Here is an 18885-nt window from a genome sequence, read left to right on the forward strand (position 1 = left end):
GCTGTATCCTTTTGCTTCTACAGATTTTAACTTAAAAACAAAAGTTTATACAAACTGCCCCTGTAAATGAACTGGAATGAAGACAGGCATACTCCCAAACTGTTCTGGATGAAATAATATCTTTTCAGCACTAACTGAGTACACACCCATTCTAAAAAGCAAAGCTGGCACAGGAGGCCAGTATGATGTAGAAATAAGATCAGCTTATTGAAGTGAAGCTTCAAGTTACTGAAGTCTTTTGCCCATGTGAAAACATTCTGCCACAGGAATAATATAGTAAGAAAGCTTTACCTCAAAGACACATAAAAGAACAACATGCTGTCTTGCACAGGTGTAAAAAGAAAACAGAGCATAAAGTTTCACTATTTGAAATAGTAACAGAAAATAGCAGGTTTCCTTCCCGAGAATCAGACCAAATCCCTTTTCATTTCTTTAATGCTCCATAGTCAAAGAAATTACTTTCCTCCCTTCATCTCTCATTGTTCTTTTATTAAGTCAAAATATTTCTTGTATTGGCTGCTTGTAGAGTTCTCAACTTTGCTTGCAATAATAATCTCTCCCCCTTGTCAAAAAAGGATGGCTACTTTACAGATGCCTTCAGTATCAAGATTCATCAGCACAAAAATGGACAACAGAAAGCAGAACAGTACATTAAAAGAAGAACTGAAACTACAGTTGTGCAGTGATTGGTAAGATTAAGATTCTGCCATTCAATTTAAGTGAGTTAAGTAGTAAACAAGACACCACCACATAAATAATTGGAAAAATCACTAAGATCAGTACAGATTATGGTATTTTGTGTCCACGAGACACAAAAAAAGAAAATTCAGTTTTCTTAAGTGAAAAGGTCAGTTCAGACCTCAGAACAAATAAAAGATCAAATCAAAGGAACAACAGCATATATATTTGTTAGTTTCATAAAATGCATGTTCCATAGAATACTGTGTAAGAATAAAAAGGAGTCAGTAATGCACAAATTCTCCGCATGATTTGCTATTAGATATTTCATACAATGTGGGGAAAAATACGTCTTTTGCACAGCTAGCATAGTATTGAATCAAACACAAATCATGCCTGCAACAGTAGAACCTAGACTTCCCAACTGGGATGAGAGATCATACTTCCTGTTGCACTAAAATAAAGGAAAACGCATCTTAGCCCTAAATGGTTTAGGAACAGAAGCAAAAGGAAAATCTGCCATGAAATTATAAATACAAATAGACGCCCGACTTGTGCAAGATCCACTGACAGGCAAAGATAACAGCACTAAGGAGGAGATGTTTGTGTCCTCAGTTATGATGCCAGATACGTAGTCATATTCCACTTCCAGTTCCATAGGTTTAATGTGATTTTGAGCAGACTTGGTCATGCCAGCTGCAGTGTCTTTTAAATACAACAGATTTTAAACACAGCCTTTGATCCATTAGCAATTCCATGACAGATCAATTCAGATCAATCTGCCATAATTACATACTATTTCTATAGGGATTTGACATTGGTCATAGGCAAAGAAGCAGCCTGGAAAGGCTTCCAACTTAGACCTTGTCCCTTAGTGCTCCTTAGGTCCTTTAACAAACTAAAACACTAGGGACACAAATCCATTAACAAATTGTTTAACATTTCAGTGCATTTCACTGTAACAGCCCCTTCTTCACGCTCTTCATGTATTTAGGTACTCAAGTTTGTTCTTTACCCAAATATTGTCTCTTTTGCTCTTTCTACATGTGAAAAATATTCTTTAACTTTATAACTATACCAGTTATGAAAACGTGGCCTACACAAGTGTTTAAAAATTAAAGGATGGCATCTTTTGAAATTTTCATTGTTAGTTTAACTGTATTATTTCCAGTAAAGTTAATCTAAACATTGTCTTCAGTAACAACAAGTACATGAGCATCAAGTGCTTCTTAAACCCTGATCAGGCAAGAATCACAGCTGCATGAATGCAAGTGCATGCACACACATACTGTAACAAAAGGGCAAAAATTCTATAGAATAAGAACTCAGAAAGGTGTGTGGCACTGCTGATACCCCAACATTGAGCTCAACAGTGACATATCCCACAACTAACAACCACAAGAGCTTATGGGCATCATTTCCATCAAAACCAAAGTTAAAATCCTAGTGCAAGGGTTTTGTAACCTTGCAAGTCTATGATTAAAGCTTTGCAAGTATATAACTGAAGCTTACAGTAAAACGTACCTACAGTTTAACATAACAGCCTCGGTGAACTTTGTAGCTCTTTCATCAGCTTTCTGCAGATACATATTTTTTGTAGGTTTAGAATCCAAAGAAAGAGACCTCCCAACACAAAGCAACGTGTACTACAGAACACAGACATACACACATACGTAGCCAAGTCCCCTGTTTTTAGGGGTTTTTTTGTGTGGTTTCTGTTGGGTTTGTTATTTTTATGTTCTACAGACCATCTTTTATAAACTATTAGTTTCATCATATGCATACTACAGTACAGACATATTCCCACCATATGAATAAATACTTGTAATATGCTTAAAAAAAAGGGGAACATAAATCTTGCCTTTGAAAACTTACCAATGCCCAATGTATTTAAGGCTCACTAAGTAATTTCATACTTGTAATGGTCTCTACATTTGAAAAATGCATTAGTAAAATCTACAGATTTTTAAAAACAGTTCAGCAATCTCTCTTAAATGTTTAATAGCTTCCCTCCTCCATAAACCGCCATAAACTTTTTCTTTCAGCTCCCTCCTTTCATGCTTCATGTTTTTACATTGTTGTCTTTAGAAAGGGAACAGAAGTATCAAAAAGACACAAACAATATTCAGTTCAGCTCCTTTCAAACTTAACAAAATTCTATTAAATACTCGGGGTAGATTTGGTTGGCATCAAAGATAACGAAGATCTTTGGGTTCCAGGTATTATCCACACAGCTGTCGTACAAGTTCACAAAACTTCCATCTTTTGAAGGAGGCCTCATGTATTTTGAATCACCATTGATATAGTCACCAGTTAATACACGAGCAAGAAACATAACTTTATCTTGTCTATGCAGATGAGGCTGCACATTCACACCATGAATTTGAAAAGTATTTCCATGCTTCATGTCCTCTTTGCAGAAACGACTGGAATATGATGCATCTCTTGCGAAATAGGTCCCTTTCAAATAAAAAAACCAACAGATGACATTCTTATCATGACAGCGTAACTACTAGAACATGGATATAGGTATCAGGATGATGAAAGATGTCTGTTCTTTAGTCCAGGGATTTAGTTTTGTTTTCACTTTTTCCTAAATCATTGGATTATAGCAACATGGCCATATATTTTTAGTAGGGACGTTTTAGCAGGGAGATTGTCTTGTGATCAACACTGCTTTGTTGGGCATCTTTTCCCCAGGCTCCCTGGTCCTACCAGACAGTTGTGACAATCACATTCCTTACTGCATCCTAACTTTCTTAATTACACTTGATGTAAAAGCAGAGCTGTATTAAACAGCTCTTGGATAAATACAGGGCGTACTTCACAAAGAACATACTATAGGGAATACTTAAAAATGTTGAACTGTTAAGATTACCAAATTGTTGTATGTGACAAAAATACTTACCCTTTCCATATACAGCAGCATGCATCCCATTTATTCTCCAGTCAAAGTTATGAATACATATTGCTTCTACAAATTCATTACTGGTGCCATGAAATAACATCTGCTCATTAATAGTTGGGACACCCCTTTTCTTCTTTAGTTGAGCTTTTTTCCTACAGAGAACACACAACACAGCATGACAAACATCTGCACAATCAAATTAAGTTACTACTCTGAAAACACTGCAGAAGGGACAGACCTAAAACACTCCATACATTCCACTTTCACAAGTGTCTAGATGATTCTACTGTTTAAACAGATCAGAAATCTTAAGGTACATGTTTAAAAATCACACACTTCTGGATGTTGTGGACTATTTTCAGAAGAAACCCCAGATAAGGAAAAAAGGACTTTTATAACAATTTTATCAACATTGTTCATTTGGCATTAGTTTCAGTGTGGCCATTTTCTTTCCATCAATCTGCTTTAAGTGACTTTCTGTCAGCTGGGTTTTCCTAAGATCCATGAAGAAGTTCACTCTGGATCTGTGTCTAAATCACTGAGCTGTTCATAGTTACGATCCCTTGACTGGACAGGCAAAAACAAGTCGGAGTGCATCATAGCTTTGTTTTGGTCCATGTACCCAAATTTTCTTCCTGTAAAAGCCACAGTGCATGGGACACTGTGATACATGCTTAGGTTTATCAGGCTCGTGCTTAGGTTTATCAAATTAAGCAATGTGCTTATAAATGGAGTGCACACTTGAACTGGGGAAGGGTTCTCAGGGCCTACAGTTTAGATGTAGTCTGAGGAAGTTCTATCAACCAGGTCCAGGGAAAGAGACAGGCAGCAAAGATTCTTTATCACATTAATGGCATTACATAGCAATTACACATTATTTATACATAAGTACATTTCACAATAGTGAAAATCTTGCCACACTTAGCTTTTAAGATATATTTATTCTGGTTTATTGTTCAGCTTTGTTTTTTTCTCTCTTCCATTTAGTGCAAACTAAAATACCTATGTCTTAGCAATTTAATTTTTTGGTGTCTTTTTCTCCTTACAACTGCTTTCCAAATCAGAAGAATGTCAGTAGAATCTCCAGAGCGTCTGGGAGGTTTCACTAAGTCTCATTTATGACATTTTGTGTCAGAGGCAGAGAGGTTCCAGGCACTCAAGTTCCACTCTATTAGCAATTCAACAAAATCCAGGAGCCAAGATTCCCCACATCCTGAAAAATCTACCTGCATGAGGTAACACCTCTGAGCTAGGGGCTAGTAATGCTGAACATTTGAAATTTTACAATCAGCAGCCCTCTACTGTCAGCTGCTGATCTCTGACAATGTATAAAGGTAGCCCAGAGTAACTTCTCTTGAAATACTGGAACAGAATAAATATATATAAAAGGTGAATAATCAATTGTCCAAAAATGTTCTGTAACAGTCCTTCACTATCTCCAACCAGTTGATTTCATAAAACCAATTTAAAATAGTCACTAACATGGGACTATTACAACAGGCAAACATGTTTTGACTGTTTGTCAATATGATGCAAATAAACATTCAAGTAATGCTCAAATTTAATCACTGACCTTATCAATGAAATAAAACACTTTCTCAATAACACAAAAGTATCAATTGTTCCTCATAAGTAGTGGAATATATTACTGAGCACACTGGGAAGGTGGTTCTGCAGAATGCAGAAATGCCACAGCAGGACTTCGTGTTGATTTGGAACAAAAAATTAGGAGTTCAACCATTCTAAAAAACACCATCTTAGCACTTTCCACCAGGCATGACATGATAATCCAGTAAAACAAAATGAAGTTGATCTCATACAGCTCTCATACAGGCAGTTCACTCAATAAAGTAGAAACCTAAAGCAAAACTAAATACCCATGTTCTTTGTACATATGCAAGCACACAAGCTGTTTCTAAAGATGATCAGCAATCTCACTGACTGTTTTCTACTTGCAGTACTCCTCTGCAACTCCAAACTGAGATGCATAAACCAAAATATGCTAGATTAAGTCATCTTCTGTTACTTTCACTTTCCCACATGGGACACCAAAAGAACTTTTAGTGAATTTAAAATGCTGGAATACCTACTTCTTTGTAAGGTACCGGGCAACAATTTCTTCACCAGTGTGTGGAAGCCCATCTACTCCAAGGTTGTATTTTACCCTCAACAGAAAAGCAGCTAAGCCTCAATTGCATACACTTATTCTAGCAATTTTCATTGTTACTGGTATTTTTTTGATACAGGAAAAAAGTTTTAAAACTGAAATGACTTTTCTCTATATACTTTTGTACCATACAGGAACTAAAAAGTACCTTGGTTTGTAGTTCAGTTATATGGCAATACTGTAATACTCCTGACATACGAAGTTATAATTCCAATTCTCAGTTTCATACCTTCAGAATATTCTAGCACAGCATCCATAGATTCAGAGTTCTTAAACTATGAATTCTGCTCACTGACCAGTCAGGAAAACTAGTATACTCTCCAAATGACATCAGTTCCTAAGCTAAGCAAAAAATGTCTTCCCCTGCCCCACTCTGCCATCTACACTGGAGACTCAAAGGACATTTCTGTTTCCTACTCCTATTCTCAAAAATTATGATTGGTATTAAGATGGTATAAATACACCTCTATAGAAACTTATTTGTAGAAAGGTAGATGTTGAAACACAAGGCCAAGCAAATAAGCCTTAATACTTCACACGTAAAGATAACCAAATATATTTGCAATCAAGAGAAGGCTCTCTTAACCAAGAACTTAAGTTAATTTCCTTATGCATATCTATGATCTAGCTTTAAATTAACAATAAATTATGTATATTTCAAAAAAAAATCATATAACTTAGGCAAATTTTTAATATACATCTTCTTAGTTATTTCCTCACTATTTAACTTAGTTCAGTTGGTTTTAATAGTGTAATACATCTTTAAAACAGATTCTGGTATGTACTCCTTCTTAGAGGCTACACAAGTAACTTTTCTCAAACTGCTTAAGATTGATACTACAAAATAAGCAGAAGCAGAACTTGGCACTTCCTACTTCTTCCAGAACAGCACAATATGAAGAGGGAATAGCAAAGAATTTAGAAGGAGTTTTGTAGCACATTAGACTTAAAGACGTTACATGAATATGTGCTAACTGGACACCTATTTCCATCCTAGGTTTCATGAAGCTGAGAAACCAAACAAGCCACAAATATTCATTTGCTTTGTTCACTAAAAAATTAAAATAACACAAGCCTGTCAAGGAATTATTCTACAAAAAGCTTATTTTTGTTCTCCTTGCTTCACTCTAAGTATCATGGGCATCTACCACATGGACATCCTGAATATCTGTAATGCATCTTATCTGTGCTACATCTACATCTAATGCATTTCCACAAGTATTACATTTCTGCACCTGTAGAAGCTACAGAGTCTTGAATATGGAATTTTGAATACAGAGGAATGACAAAAAATTTAAAAGATAAAAAGTAACACATTTTCATTATTAGCAAAAGCAATTAAACATAGCTCTGATGCATGCCTTTGAGATTTGCTCCATTAACAATCCTAAGACTGTTGGTTTTAGAAATAATCTCACCTGCAAAAAAACTCCCACAAGTCTAGATTTTGTATTCTCTTAATTCTTTTAATTCGGTGGCTATCCATTGTTTTTCCAAAGAGACTAGAAACTTCATTATATTCATTTGTTTTCTTTTGCAATGGAATAAGCTGGAAAAAAAGAGGTTAGTACGATTTCAGTTCAATTCCTTATTTCATTATCATGTTTTTGACCAACTTGCTATCAACTCTTACCTGATACGGCTCCTCAGCGTTCACATTCTCCCAGTGTGAAGGCATAGGGATAGCCTCATTTTCACAGATGAAACTTCAAACAAAAAAAAGTAAAAACACATCACATCAAAGACATGAGGCACTTTCTTCCTGTCAATCTCCTGCTCCAAACAATACATCGTGCAGATAAACCCCAACTTACACAAAACTACTTAAGGTTTTGATTCTAACAAAGGCTGTTGTCAGCAGGTAAGGTCAAAAGTAAGAGGTCTTATTTTGTATTCAAATTCTGCCTTAGCCTACTATAAATAAACCACGGTAATGAACAGTTTTAATACACCATCTAACCAACAAAAGATAGGAAGATAAATCAGAAGAGATGGTCAGAAAGGTCCACAACATCAGGAGCACAACACTAATTTAGAAATGTGAGAGTGTAGATATAGCCTGAACATTCCAAACTATCAGGAATTACAACCAGCCTAAGCCTCTGGAAACTAAGCCCTCATTTGAAGTATTTAAAAGCATCATGTCAGAAATACACACTCAAAAATTACAGTTGAATTTGTTTTTTAAAAAAAAACAAAACCAAAAAACCCAAACCCTCAAAAAAGAGTGTTTTAAGAGTATACACCACATACATAGCAGCTTTTAAGCCTTAAAACTGGGACTAAAAGAAGCAATCTCCTGAAAGTAAGGAATGGTGTCATCACATGGAAAGAGAATAATGAATGCAAATCTTCAAGAAACAAAAAAAACAAAAGTGAATTGCCACATTATTGCAGGCACATTTCAGCAAATATCCATTGAATAAACAGTTGACATTTCAAAACAACAGGCCTTCTTGAATGTCAGCGTTAAAAGGTTGCTACTACATTTGTTATTACAAATGCCAAATTTCTTTTTGAAAGTATAACCAGACTACAAGTCAGAACTAAAATTATTTCTAAGAAACTATTTGGGGAAGAGACCCTACATATTCCATATAGTAATTTTTACCTGTGGTAGTATCAGTTTATTCTTTAGTGAGTATCAGATTTACATCAGCGCAGCTTTACATCAATGACTGATCAAATGGTAAGAAACTTATAATCTAAAGCAATTAGATTCATAAAATACTCTGATTGTTATGATGCAATACCTTGTAGTTTCAAATCGTTTTAGAGTAAATGATTAAAACATACAGGCAAGAAAATATAACTCCATCTTTTTTTGCTGTTACACTAATACTTCTAAATAACTGATGAAGTCATTATCACAATGGAACAAACTACTCCATTTTTTGCTGCTGGTTCTCCACGGCAATTCTGATTCAACAGGTATCTACAGCAAGGGACTCCAATGGCTAAAGTCAGGCACAGCTTTAAGAACACTGCCAAAGGATATCAGTATTCAGCATGCCTTGCCTCCCCCACTACAAGTTCCTTACTTTCTCAGAAAAAAAAAAGATAAAAAAAACCAAACTAAAAATTCTTGTGTCACTCTTCTTCTCTGAAATGTATTCCTTCTTCACTTGACTAGTTCTCCCACCTTGGTTCACCTCCCAAATTGTTTGATGCAAAAAGTAAACAAATATAAACAATAAATACAAAACCACATTTTTTTTTTCATTTTACTTAGAAGAATCAGGAATAAAATAAAAATAAGGAGTCTTCCTTTTATTCCTTACCTGAAAGCACTGACAGAAAAAGGAGCTCGCTTTATTGGACGTTGCTTAAGGGTAGTTAAGTTGGTTTGTTTCATCACTGAGCATAAAACAAGAGTTAGGATGAAAGTTTCTGGAATTCATCTATAGCATATGAAACATTAAGTGTCATTTTTAAAAACAACATTACTGCACCCGAAGTTGCTTGACAGGAGCTCCTATTTCAACGATTAACAAACCAGCATTCTCGATAAATGTTTCTGAACACTGGCCTCAGAATAATTGTCATTTACATGAGTTGGCAAAATATGCAAATATTACACAAACAAAACATTTATTGTTACAATACCCATCTAACATTCAGCCCCACTAAATCACTGGCAAAACTTCCACTGACTTTAATACAACTAGGATGACAAAGCATATTACTACTATCCTTAATGCAAGACATCATGATCTACAAACAGTAACATAAAAATCATTCTTCAGCATCCGCATTTAGTGTTTTTACTCCAGATACAAAACAAAGGGTTTTTTTAAACAGACATTTCAACACAAATAAAGATAAAACCCTTTGTATTGTTACATACTACTTTACTCCCATTACATCACTGTTTTACCCAGTCCCCACTTTCTGTATTTGAAATACTATTACTTGATTTGATTTGGAAGAGGCTTCTATTTAAGCATATAGCTGTTTTGTCATTCAATCAGAAAATAAATATCTATGGATGAAAAAAAAAAAAAAAGGAAGTCAGGAAGTCATTAGAACATACCTCTGAATAAAGGACAGATTAATTTATAATTAGATACCCACATCAGAATCCTGTAATATTATATAATTTACAAGCATGGCGTAAGTGAGGTCTTTACAATCTATTAGAAAATCCTTTCGCCTATCTCCTTGTTATTCTGCAACAGAACTGGCTTCAACTACCCGCTGAATTATTAAATCACTTTGATGCCAGTATTTTGCAGAAAACTTCCATTGTATCAATGTTTCTTACATGGACTCTGAATGGAAGAGGATTTTCAAGCTCACAAGCAGTTGCACATTAAAGAAAAAAGGTTCAAATTTCCCAGTCTCATAGATGTATGCTACATACCACCTACAGCTGAGCTAAGTGGCGGTAACATGATGGAGTGCTATCAAACAAGACATACTGCTTTATTAATAAACTACACTAGAAAACATAACAGGGCAGCTGCTTCTAAAAACTCTTGTGTGCGTACCAGTAAAGAAGACATTTCCAATCACAAGTTTTGCACTAGATACAAGGACAATAATCTGCTGAATAAACAAATGAACTGGTGCATCTGGCACCTTATATTATTCAAATTTACTCTATGAAAAGATACATACCTGAAAAGTCTAGCATGTAGTTAAATTTTGCAGTAGTAAAAGAAACAGAACCATGTGGGTTTGTTCGGAAGCTCCTTTCAATATCTTCACTGCTAACAGCACAATGACTGTTTGAATCAGTCTTCAAAATAAATGAAAAAAGCACATTTAGTCAAATTCAGCAATAGGTAGTTTGATGTATGCAATTCATCAGAGCTAATATAACGTCATAGGTAGGTACCTGAAACATATGCCATTTACCACACTCAGCCAAATAAAACCAGCCCCATTGGGTATCAGAGGTATCCATCTCTTCAACTGAACTTGACATCTTTGGAAAAAAATCTTCTGATGTTCTTTGAAGCATTTCCTGAAACATTCACACACATACATAAAAAAAAAAGTTTTGATAATATTTGCAAAAATGAGTTATTTAAGAAATTAATAAAAAGTAAAATAAAGTGGATTTGTAACACTTAAAAAAAAAAAAAACACCCACCAAAAAACCCCTGGCAGGTGGAGAGCAGATGTTTTCTCTTTTTCAGAGAAAAATTCTCAATTTGCTACTTATCCAGTATTATCCTTTAAGTTAGTTAAACAGTTTCAAAACTCTCTCAAATGTCTGTAAGTGTGCCAGTAAAGGCAAGAGCTATAGGCTTTGTCAGATCAAAAAGAGGTGCCAAATTTCATACTAATGATCATACAAGCTAAGGCCATTCATATACACAACAGGCTCTGAGTTACATACCACTCAGGAATGAGGTGTCTGGGTTACATCTGATAGCTTGCTGAAAACATCTGCTAGGTACTCATCAACACTGAACACATCAGACTGGATATCAGAAGTTGTCAGAAAAAAATTAAAAAACGAGGAAAAAAATATAATTATTTAACTGTGCAAGTCCACAGTGCATTATTCCTCAACGCTGCATGAAGGTTTGTTTCCTCTCTAACGCACTCACTTGAAAATGATACAGTAAAATTACTGGTACTCGTAATTACAGAGAAGTTTCACACCAAAAGCCAGAGCGGCTTCCACACAAGCAATGACTACTATAGTTGGGGTTCTACAGGTTGGAAGAAAAAGGACTGAAGAAAAGATCTACAAAATCATGACAAAACCAAATAGAGAATAACAAATCACATTTTCTTCCAACATAAGAGAGACATGTATCAAAGGTTGCACATGTCAAGTTCAAAACAAGTGAAAGAGAAGCTTCTTCATAAAACAGATGGCAATCTATGGAGTTCCTTTTCATGATACGCTGTGGATGCTGTAAATTTATGGAAGTTCAAAAACCAGCTAGACAAGTTCCAGCCTACCAAGAGCTATGGCAGAATACCTTCAGAAGAACAGTCCCTGATAGATTTCAGGTCCTTCTTCATTCATCAATAAAATCCTGAAAATACTGAAAGTACTTGACTCTGCTTTCATGTATCTCTTAACGAGACAACTATGTCTGCCTCACCCCACCAAGCAAAAATTCTAAGCAGGTTGGGGGAATCTTTCAGAGAAAGAAGCTTGCCCTAACACCAGAAAAAGTCAGCAATTTATCCACTCTAACTGCTTAACCAAGACCGGCACTCTTCCCAACAATTTCATAGAAACATAGACTCATTAGGTTGGAATAGACCTCAAAAATCTTCAAGTCCAACCATAGCCTCTAAACCATGTTCCAAAGTGCCACATCTACCTGTTTTTTTATACACCTCCAGGGACGGTGACACCACCACTTCCCTGGGCAGCCTGTTCCAATGTTTGACCACTCTTTTGGTAAAGAAATTTTTCCTAATGTCCAGTCTAAACCTCCTCTGGTGCAACTTCAGGCCATTTCCTCTTGTCCTGTCACTAGTTACTTGGGAGAAGAGACCAACACACACCTTCCTACAACCTCCTTTCAGGTAGTTGTAGAGAGCAGTAAGGTCTCCCCTCAGCCTCCTCTTCTCCAGACTGAAGAACTCCAGTTCCCTCAGCTGCTCCTTTTAAGACCTGTTCTCCAGACCAGCTTCGTTGCCCTTCTCTGGACACGCTCCAGCACCTCAATGCCTTTTTCTTGTAATGAGGGTCCCAAAACCGCACACAGTATTCAAGGTGTGGTCTCACCAGTGCTGAGTACAGGGTCACAATCACCTCCCTACTCCTGCTGGCCACACTATTGCTGATACAGGCCAGGATACTGTTGGCCTTCTTGGCCACCTGGGCACACTGCTGGCTCATCTTCAGCTGGCTGTCAAACAGCACCTCCAGGTCCTTTTCTTCTGGGCAGCTTTCCAGCCACTCTTCCCCAATCCTGTAGCGTTGCATGGGGTTATTAACACGGCACCTGGCCTTGTTAAACCTCACAAATTGACCTCGGCTGATCAATCCAGCTTGTCCAGATCCCTCTGCAGAGCCTTCCTAGCCTCAAGCAGATCAACACGCCCACCCAATTTAGTGTCATCTGCAAACTTACTGAGGGAGCGCTCAATCCCCTCATCCAGATGATCAATAAAGATGTTAAACAAGACTGGTCCCAAAACTGGGCCCTGGGGAACACTGCTTGTGACTGGCTGCCAGCTGGATTTAACTCCACCACAACTCTCTGTGCTCAGCCATCCAGCCAGTTTTCAACCCAGTGTAGAGTGCACCTGTCTAGGCCATGAGGGGCCAGCTTTCTTAGGAGAATGCTGTGGGAGAGGGTGTCAAAGGCTTTACTAAAGTCCAGGTACATGACATCCACAGCCTTTCCCTCATCGACTAGGTGGGTCACCTGGTCATAGAATGAGATCAGATTGGTTAAGCAGGACCTGCACTTCATGAGCCCATGCTGGCTGGGCCTGAGTCCCTGGTTGTCCTGCACATGCCATGTGAGTCAGAGCTTGTCTATTAAAAGACTGAGGCAAAGAAGGCATTAAGTACCTCAGCCTTTTTCTCATCCTTGGTGGCAATGTTCCGCCTCACATTCAATAGAGGATGGAGATTCTCCTTTTCTCGCCTTTTTTTGTTAATGTATTTGTAAAAACATTTTTTTGTTATCTCTCACAACAGTAGCCAGATTGAATTCTAGTTGGGCTTTTGCCTTTCTAATTTTCTCTCTGCTTAACTTTTGTTTCCAAGAAGTTGAACACCTTCCTCCAGCAGAAGTAAGTCGATGTCCAGTTAATATCCTGGACGCTTCATTTGTTTCCTGGACGCTTCAACCCAGGAAAAAGTATAGACTTGAAGAAGGCAAATATTGGACACCACAAGTAGGCACCAGCTGGCCAGTGCTACTGGGGCAGGAGTTGAGAGCAGAAGGCACTTCTAGCACTACCCTTGCCCTTTATTTTTCCCAAGATAGCTCTCTGTGGTTGTTTGAAAAACAATCCCAGAAACCTCTCTGTGGTAATAGCTTGAGTCTATTCTAATCACCAAAAGCTCCAAAGTGCTACAAAAATCTAGATGCTTAAAAACCAGGGGAATCGGAAGCGGACCTCCACAACATCTCTAAACTCCAAAATCTGAGGACAAACTTACTTTAGTACAAACTGAAGCCTACGCAAGGCTACATACATGGATAGCTGCCTCAAGTTCAAACAGAACTACACTAAAGGTACCTCAGCTGCACGGAAAAATATTTTGAAAGAGATAAAAAACTGTTCCCAGTTTCAGAGGGCATCTACCAACATCTACTCCTCACAGCAATACAAATCACAGAGCCTACATTTGCTTGGTGTTAAAGCACAAGAGGCCAACATCTTTTGATGATAACCTTTCACCTTCAACTTGATTCTTCCTCTTGGATGAGTATTTGTCTATGTTCTCTCCTACAGAGAGAAGGCAGAGGTAGTCTACACTTTTTAAAGCTAAGAGGAAAGCAATTCAGGCTTTTTTGGTAACGTTTAGTTTCCTCATGTTCCCACTGAAATGGCCAGAACTCAGCTCCATCCCAACATTAGTTCAGAGCCTTGAACCTGATCAATCTAATCAGTAATGCCTTTTGAACAAGTTTCAGAGAAAGTATGTTCATCTGTGCCCCATCAACACCATTACACTCCTCGGGGGGGCAACACAGCCTCCTGGATAAACCATTTACTAAGGAGACAATTATACCCATAGTTTCAAAAGTGTTACACTGAATCTACATGTATTAACCTAGTCACAGAACCTACAGTAAGCAAGCAGATTCCAGGATACTTTAAAGTATGGAAGAATGACCCAAAGGCATGAACACGTAAAGCTATAAAAAGAAGAGAGCTGTTCTCAAAGATGATACAAATCCTAACTGCTTGAAGGAAATTGCTCAACTTACTGATGAATTTAAAATCAAACCCACACCATTTATAATGAGCAGGTAGCTTTTTGTCCAAAAACTCTGAATGCATGCACAGTGAGTGGAAAAATCTCAGTGGGTTTTTCTGTATGACAGGATGCTAACTATCAAAGATGCAGCAATGAGAGTTTCATTAGCAAGGCTGTTGCTAACAGAAGGTCTCTCAACTCCTATTATTAGCGCTGTTTCCACTGGTCCAGGAGTTACCAGAACAGCTCAAATTAAAGACATTTACTCCGACAGCAAAAACATCCTCCTAAACAGAATAAATGCTCGTTTTATGTTGTGCTGTGACTGAACGCCTTTACTACTGCTGGTAATGTACAGCCTCATTTTCCCAGAAGTACTTTCAAGTTTGAACGATAAACACACTTTACAGTGCGTAGAATCACAGAATTGTTTGGGCTGGAAGGGAACTCTAAAGATCATCTACTCCAATCCCCCCTGCCATGGGCAGAGACACCTTCTACTAGACTAGGTTGCTCAAAGTCCCATCTAACATGGGGCATCCACAGCTTCTCTGGGCAACCTGTTCAGTGTCTTACCACCCTCATGGCAAAACAATATAGAATTATCCCAACAGGTAATTCTGCCTGCTTTCTTGTGCTGTCTGATTCCACGTGGCAGATTGTGCTTTATTGTCAAAGACTCTTTTGCCTACAAACATCAACTTTGCATAGTTCCCTGATGGGAACACTAGCAGCACTAAGGGACTCTCTGGCTCTTCCTTAGAGAATGAGGCACCTCAGCAGAAGACTTGTTTGAGGTGTGTGCAGGGCTAGGGAGGAGAAGTGAGAAGCAGGAACAGCATAGCAGAACAGGACACAACGTGAAATGACAATACCCTCCGCAGCCCTGTCACCGCTTACCCCCTTTGTGCTGCACGGGACCACAGTTGCAGTCATGCCCTTTACCGACCCCCTCCAGAGCTAATCCCATTAGAATTTAAGGACACGGCGGGGCGGTCGATCTAAGCACACCACCAGCACCTCCCCACCTGGGTCGTAAGCTCCCCCAAAGATGACGGCCTACGCCCCCCCACCCCCCACCCCCTTCCCCACCTTGGCAGCGCGCTCGCCGGCGGGGGCGGTGCGAGAGGGGAGGGGAAGTGAGGGGAAGCGGCCTGCGGGGCGCGCGTAGTACGGAGACGGGCTGAGGAAAAAGACGAAAGCAGCGGCCGTTCCCCCGTCCCCCTCCCGCCTGCACTCACCGCATCGTCCGCCCACCCCGGGCTCGCTCCCCACATGCCGCCCGGAGGGGATGGGGTGGGGAGTGCGGGTGGGGATGGGGTGGGGAGTGCGGGTGGGAGTGGTGGCGCGCAGGCCGCGCGCGGGGCTCTGCCTCCGGGCACTTCCGTTATCGGTGGCAGGGGAAAGGGGCGGGGCAACAGCTGGTCTAGGTCGCGCTCGATAGGTTTGTCATGTAGAGGGGCGAGTCCTGGTGCACAAATATGGAGCGGGGTAGGCGGGGCCGCGGCCCTACGGGTGCTGGGGTGAAGCCGTGACCCTGCACCTTCCCCCGAGCTCCACTCCCGCCTGCCGTGGGCGTCGGGCGGCCTGCCCGGCAGCGGTGCTGCTCTCACGCTTGTCGGTCCTGTGGGCCCACCCTGGCAGTCTTTTTGGTGCCGCGTGGTGTGGGTAGCATTTTGGTGGTGAGGTCCGCTGGTGCAGCACCCCTCGCTGCTCTGTACCCCACAACTTTTGGATTGTAATTTGATTGTTGGCTGTTCTCCTCGATAGCGATGGACCTCTGCTTTACCATGGAATTTTTACAGCCCATAATTTTCCTGTGCAATGTACGTGAGCCTGTGTATGTGTTTAATTCTGCACACATAGCATTTTAAAGAACTGATACCATGTTAGCACCAGGCAAGGCAGCAGAAGTGACCGTTCATACCATACATGAGGTATGATCACCTAATGCAAAGAGGGAATAAGAACTGCAGCCTGTTGCAGGCATTCATCCACTGGGCCTTCGGGGCCTGTGGGCAGCTTTGCGCTACAACTGAGATCTAGAAGCAGCAGCAGCTCTAGGACTGCTTAGAAAGAAAAGCCATAGTCACGAATGTAGCTCACCCTAGCCTTTTGGTGCAGACTCTAGGATGAGAGCTGCAGAGTGGAAAAGCAGGCAGTGATGCCTGCTGAAGCAGTCTTCAGTTGGCTAGTAACTTCAAAAAACAGGCAGTCCTCATAAAGGTATGTAATGCCATTACAGTGCATCCTGCTGTGAAGGATTTTCGTTGAGCAGCATGCCAAAAACAGCACAGGTGAATTGAAAATTATGAGTTTCTCAAATTCTGAGGGAGTGTCAGGCAGGATATGTATCCAGATTCTGGCTGTGCTGACCTTACCTCTGATTACAGTTAGAAAAGCTTACTTTTCTGAGTTAAAAATTTAGGCAGCCCGTGTGAGAATCACTGATGGTATTTCACTGGCATGAACGTGATGCTTCTGGAATAAAGGAGTTTTCCATAAGTAGGGACATCTTTCTGCAGCTATGATATTTTTATTGACATTGTTGGAAAGCACATGAAGATTATGGAGACATACCCTGCCTATGCTGCCTTGCTTTATGAGTCTATACACAGGATAGAAGTAAGGGAGGATTCTATTACCACCTGTGTGAGGCGACACAGGCAGGACGCAGCAACAACCACAAATCACGGATGAAATGCAAAGAGTAAATTTATTCTTGTTGCCTCGTGATCCGGGGGATCTCTGCAGCAGCACCTGGGCAGAGGCATGTAGGCAGGGATGCAGGCACCACGGAGCTCGGTCCTGCTAGGGAGCAAAAAGGTACCAGCCCAGCTGCTTTTCGCCTGTTATAACAGGGACTTTTCCAGGCATATTTTTCCACTGTGCTTTGATCTTTCCCACAGCAGGGCAGGAATCCCAAGTGTGTTTGATAAGGTGCCTTTGAGTCATCACAGGCCTACGTTACCTGAACACAGATGTTCTACTTGTCAAACCCACAGAACTAAACAACAATTGGTGTGATATATGTGTTTTTTGATAGCCCAGCTGCAAGTCACTTGAGCATGTTTACTGTCCCCTTTGCCAATCTTCTGTTATTCTCCCACACCACCTTAGCTGTTGCAGAATGTCTGTTGACATTTTTGCTTGAAATTATGCTAGCAATGCTTTATGTCTAACACAGGCCTCTTTGAGTCATCTGTTCCTATTGTTATTGCTGCCTGTTGTGTATTTTTTAAATGATGGTCAGGCTTTTTGCAGAATTTGTGTAAGTAAATCTGAAGTTACAGTAGCACAACACACAGCTGTCTAGCAGACAAAAGTTTTAAAGATGTTTCTGCTGCTATGCTTTGAAGCGTGCGTTAGAGTTGAGATTTTTTTGTGTGTTTCTTCACTTTCTTTGTACGTTTAGACTGATGATAATGGAGCATAAGCCTCTCTTGAGATAAGAATATCTTAGTTACAGTGAAAACATAGCTTGTTAGAATGACTGTATTCTCAGGAAGCTACATGCTAATGACAGACTCTTCATAGCAACAGCAACATAAACACCTTTAAAATCCAAAGATTTCTGTGGATATCTTATGTACTGTGTGCAGGCTAACAGCCTATCTGGAGAAGACATGATTGAATTAATTGATTCTCATAAGCCTCTACATCAAGCAGCAAGAAGGCAGAAACTGGAGAGGTTGGCCCCATGATGAGTTAGAAACACATTTTTGCAGGGAATGATCAAATGGAAGTGAAAAAGAGAACTCCCTGGTACATAAATCATAGGATCATAGAAGGAGCTAGGTTTGAAAGGACTCGTGAAGTTCTTTAATCCAGGCCTAACTTCAGATCTAATTTGGTTGCTCAGTCACTTGTCCAGCCATTTTTTTTTTCCAGGCATGTCTGCTGAACTGTTTTCAGGGGCAAGACATTTTTTTTTTTTCCTTTTGACCAGCCAGAATTTCCTGAGTTGCAACTTGGCACATTGCCTCTTGTTCTTTCACTGTAATTCTGTGAGGTGAGCTCCCTCAATCTTCTTTCTGATGCCTTTACCTGTATAGGAAAATAACAGGCACAGTCTCCAAGCTGCTAATAAATCAGCTGAAGTAGAGGGAAATCACAGTCAATACCCTAACATAATACCTCTTTAATTGGATGTCAGGGGATTAAAAGAGGACTCATGCTGGAATGCACCTTGGTCATCTAGCCCAACTTCCTGCTTAAAGCAAGGTCAACTATGAGATCAGGTCACTTTGTTCAGGGCTGTATCCAGTCAGG

The 18885-nt window shown here is 39.6% G+C and overlaps 1 protein-coding gene across 1 annotated transcript; it reads right to left on the reverse strand.

Annotated features, from left to right (window-relative positions):
- Nucleotides 1-2662: 2662 nt before the first annotated feature.
- Nucleotides 2663-15914, reverse strand: PARP11 (poly(ADP-ribose) polymerase family member 11). The gene is made up of 8 exons (XM_086465095.1): nt 15855-15914; nt 10594-10722; nt 10374-10494; nt 9035-9110; nt 7387-7459; nt 7172-7302; nt 3587-3738; nt 2663-3138 (listed from the first exon to the last, which is right to left on the reverse strand). The coding sequence occupies exons 1-8, from the start codon at nt 15888-15890 to the stop codon at nt 2825-2827; spliced, it is 1032 nt and encodes a 343-aa protein (XP_086321221.1). The 5' UTR covers nt 15891-15914; the 3' UTR covers nt 2663-2824.
- Nucleotides 15915-18885: the final 2971 nt, after the last annotated feature.

This window comes from Leptosomus discolor, chromosome 1 (assembly GCF_034619465.1).
Source record: "Leptosomus discolor isolate bLepDis1 chromosome 1, bLepDis1.hap2, whole genome shotgun sequence".
Taxonomy (NCBI): domain Eukaryota; kingdom Metazoa; phylum Chordata; class Aves; order Leptosomiformes; family Leptosomidae; genus Leptosomus; species Leptosomus discolor.

What these genes read in the sequence shown, in the direction of transcription:
- PARP11 (XM_086465095.1), bottom strand. Translation starts at nt 15,890, where the DNA reads ATGTGGGGAGCGAGCCCGGGGTGGGCGGACGATGCG. An exon ending in GTAAATGGCATATGTTTCAG is followed by an intron (nt 10,495 to 10,593) that starts GTACCTACCTAT and finishes TTTATTTTGAAG; the next exon opens with ACTGATTCAAACAGTCATTG. An exon ending in ACGCTGAGGAGCCGTATCAG is followed by an intron (nt 7,303 to 7,386) that starts GTAAGAGTTGAT and finishes CTTTTTTTCCAG; the next exon opens with CTTATTCCATTGCAAAAGAA.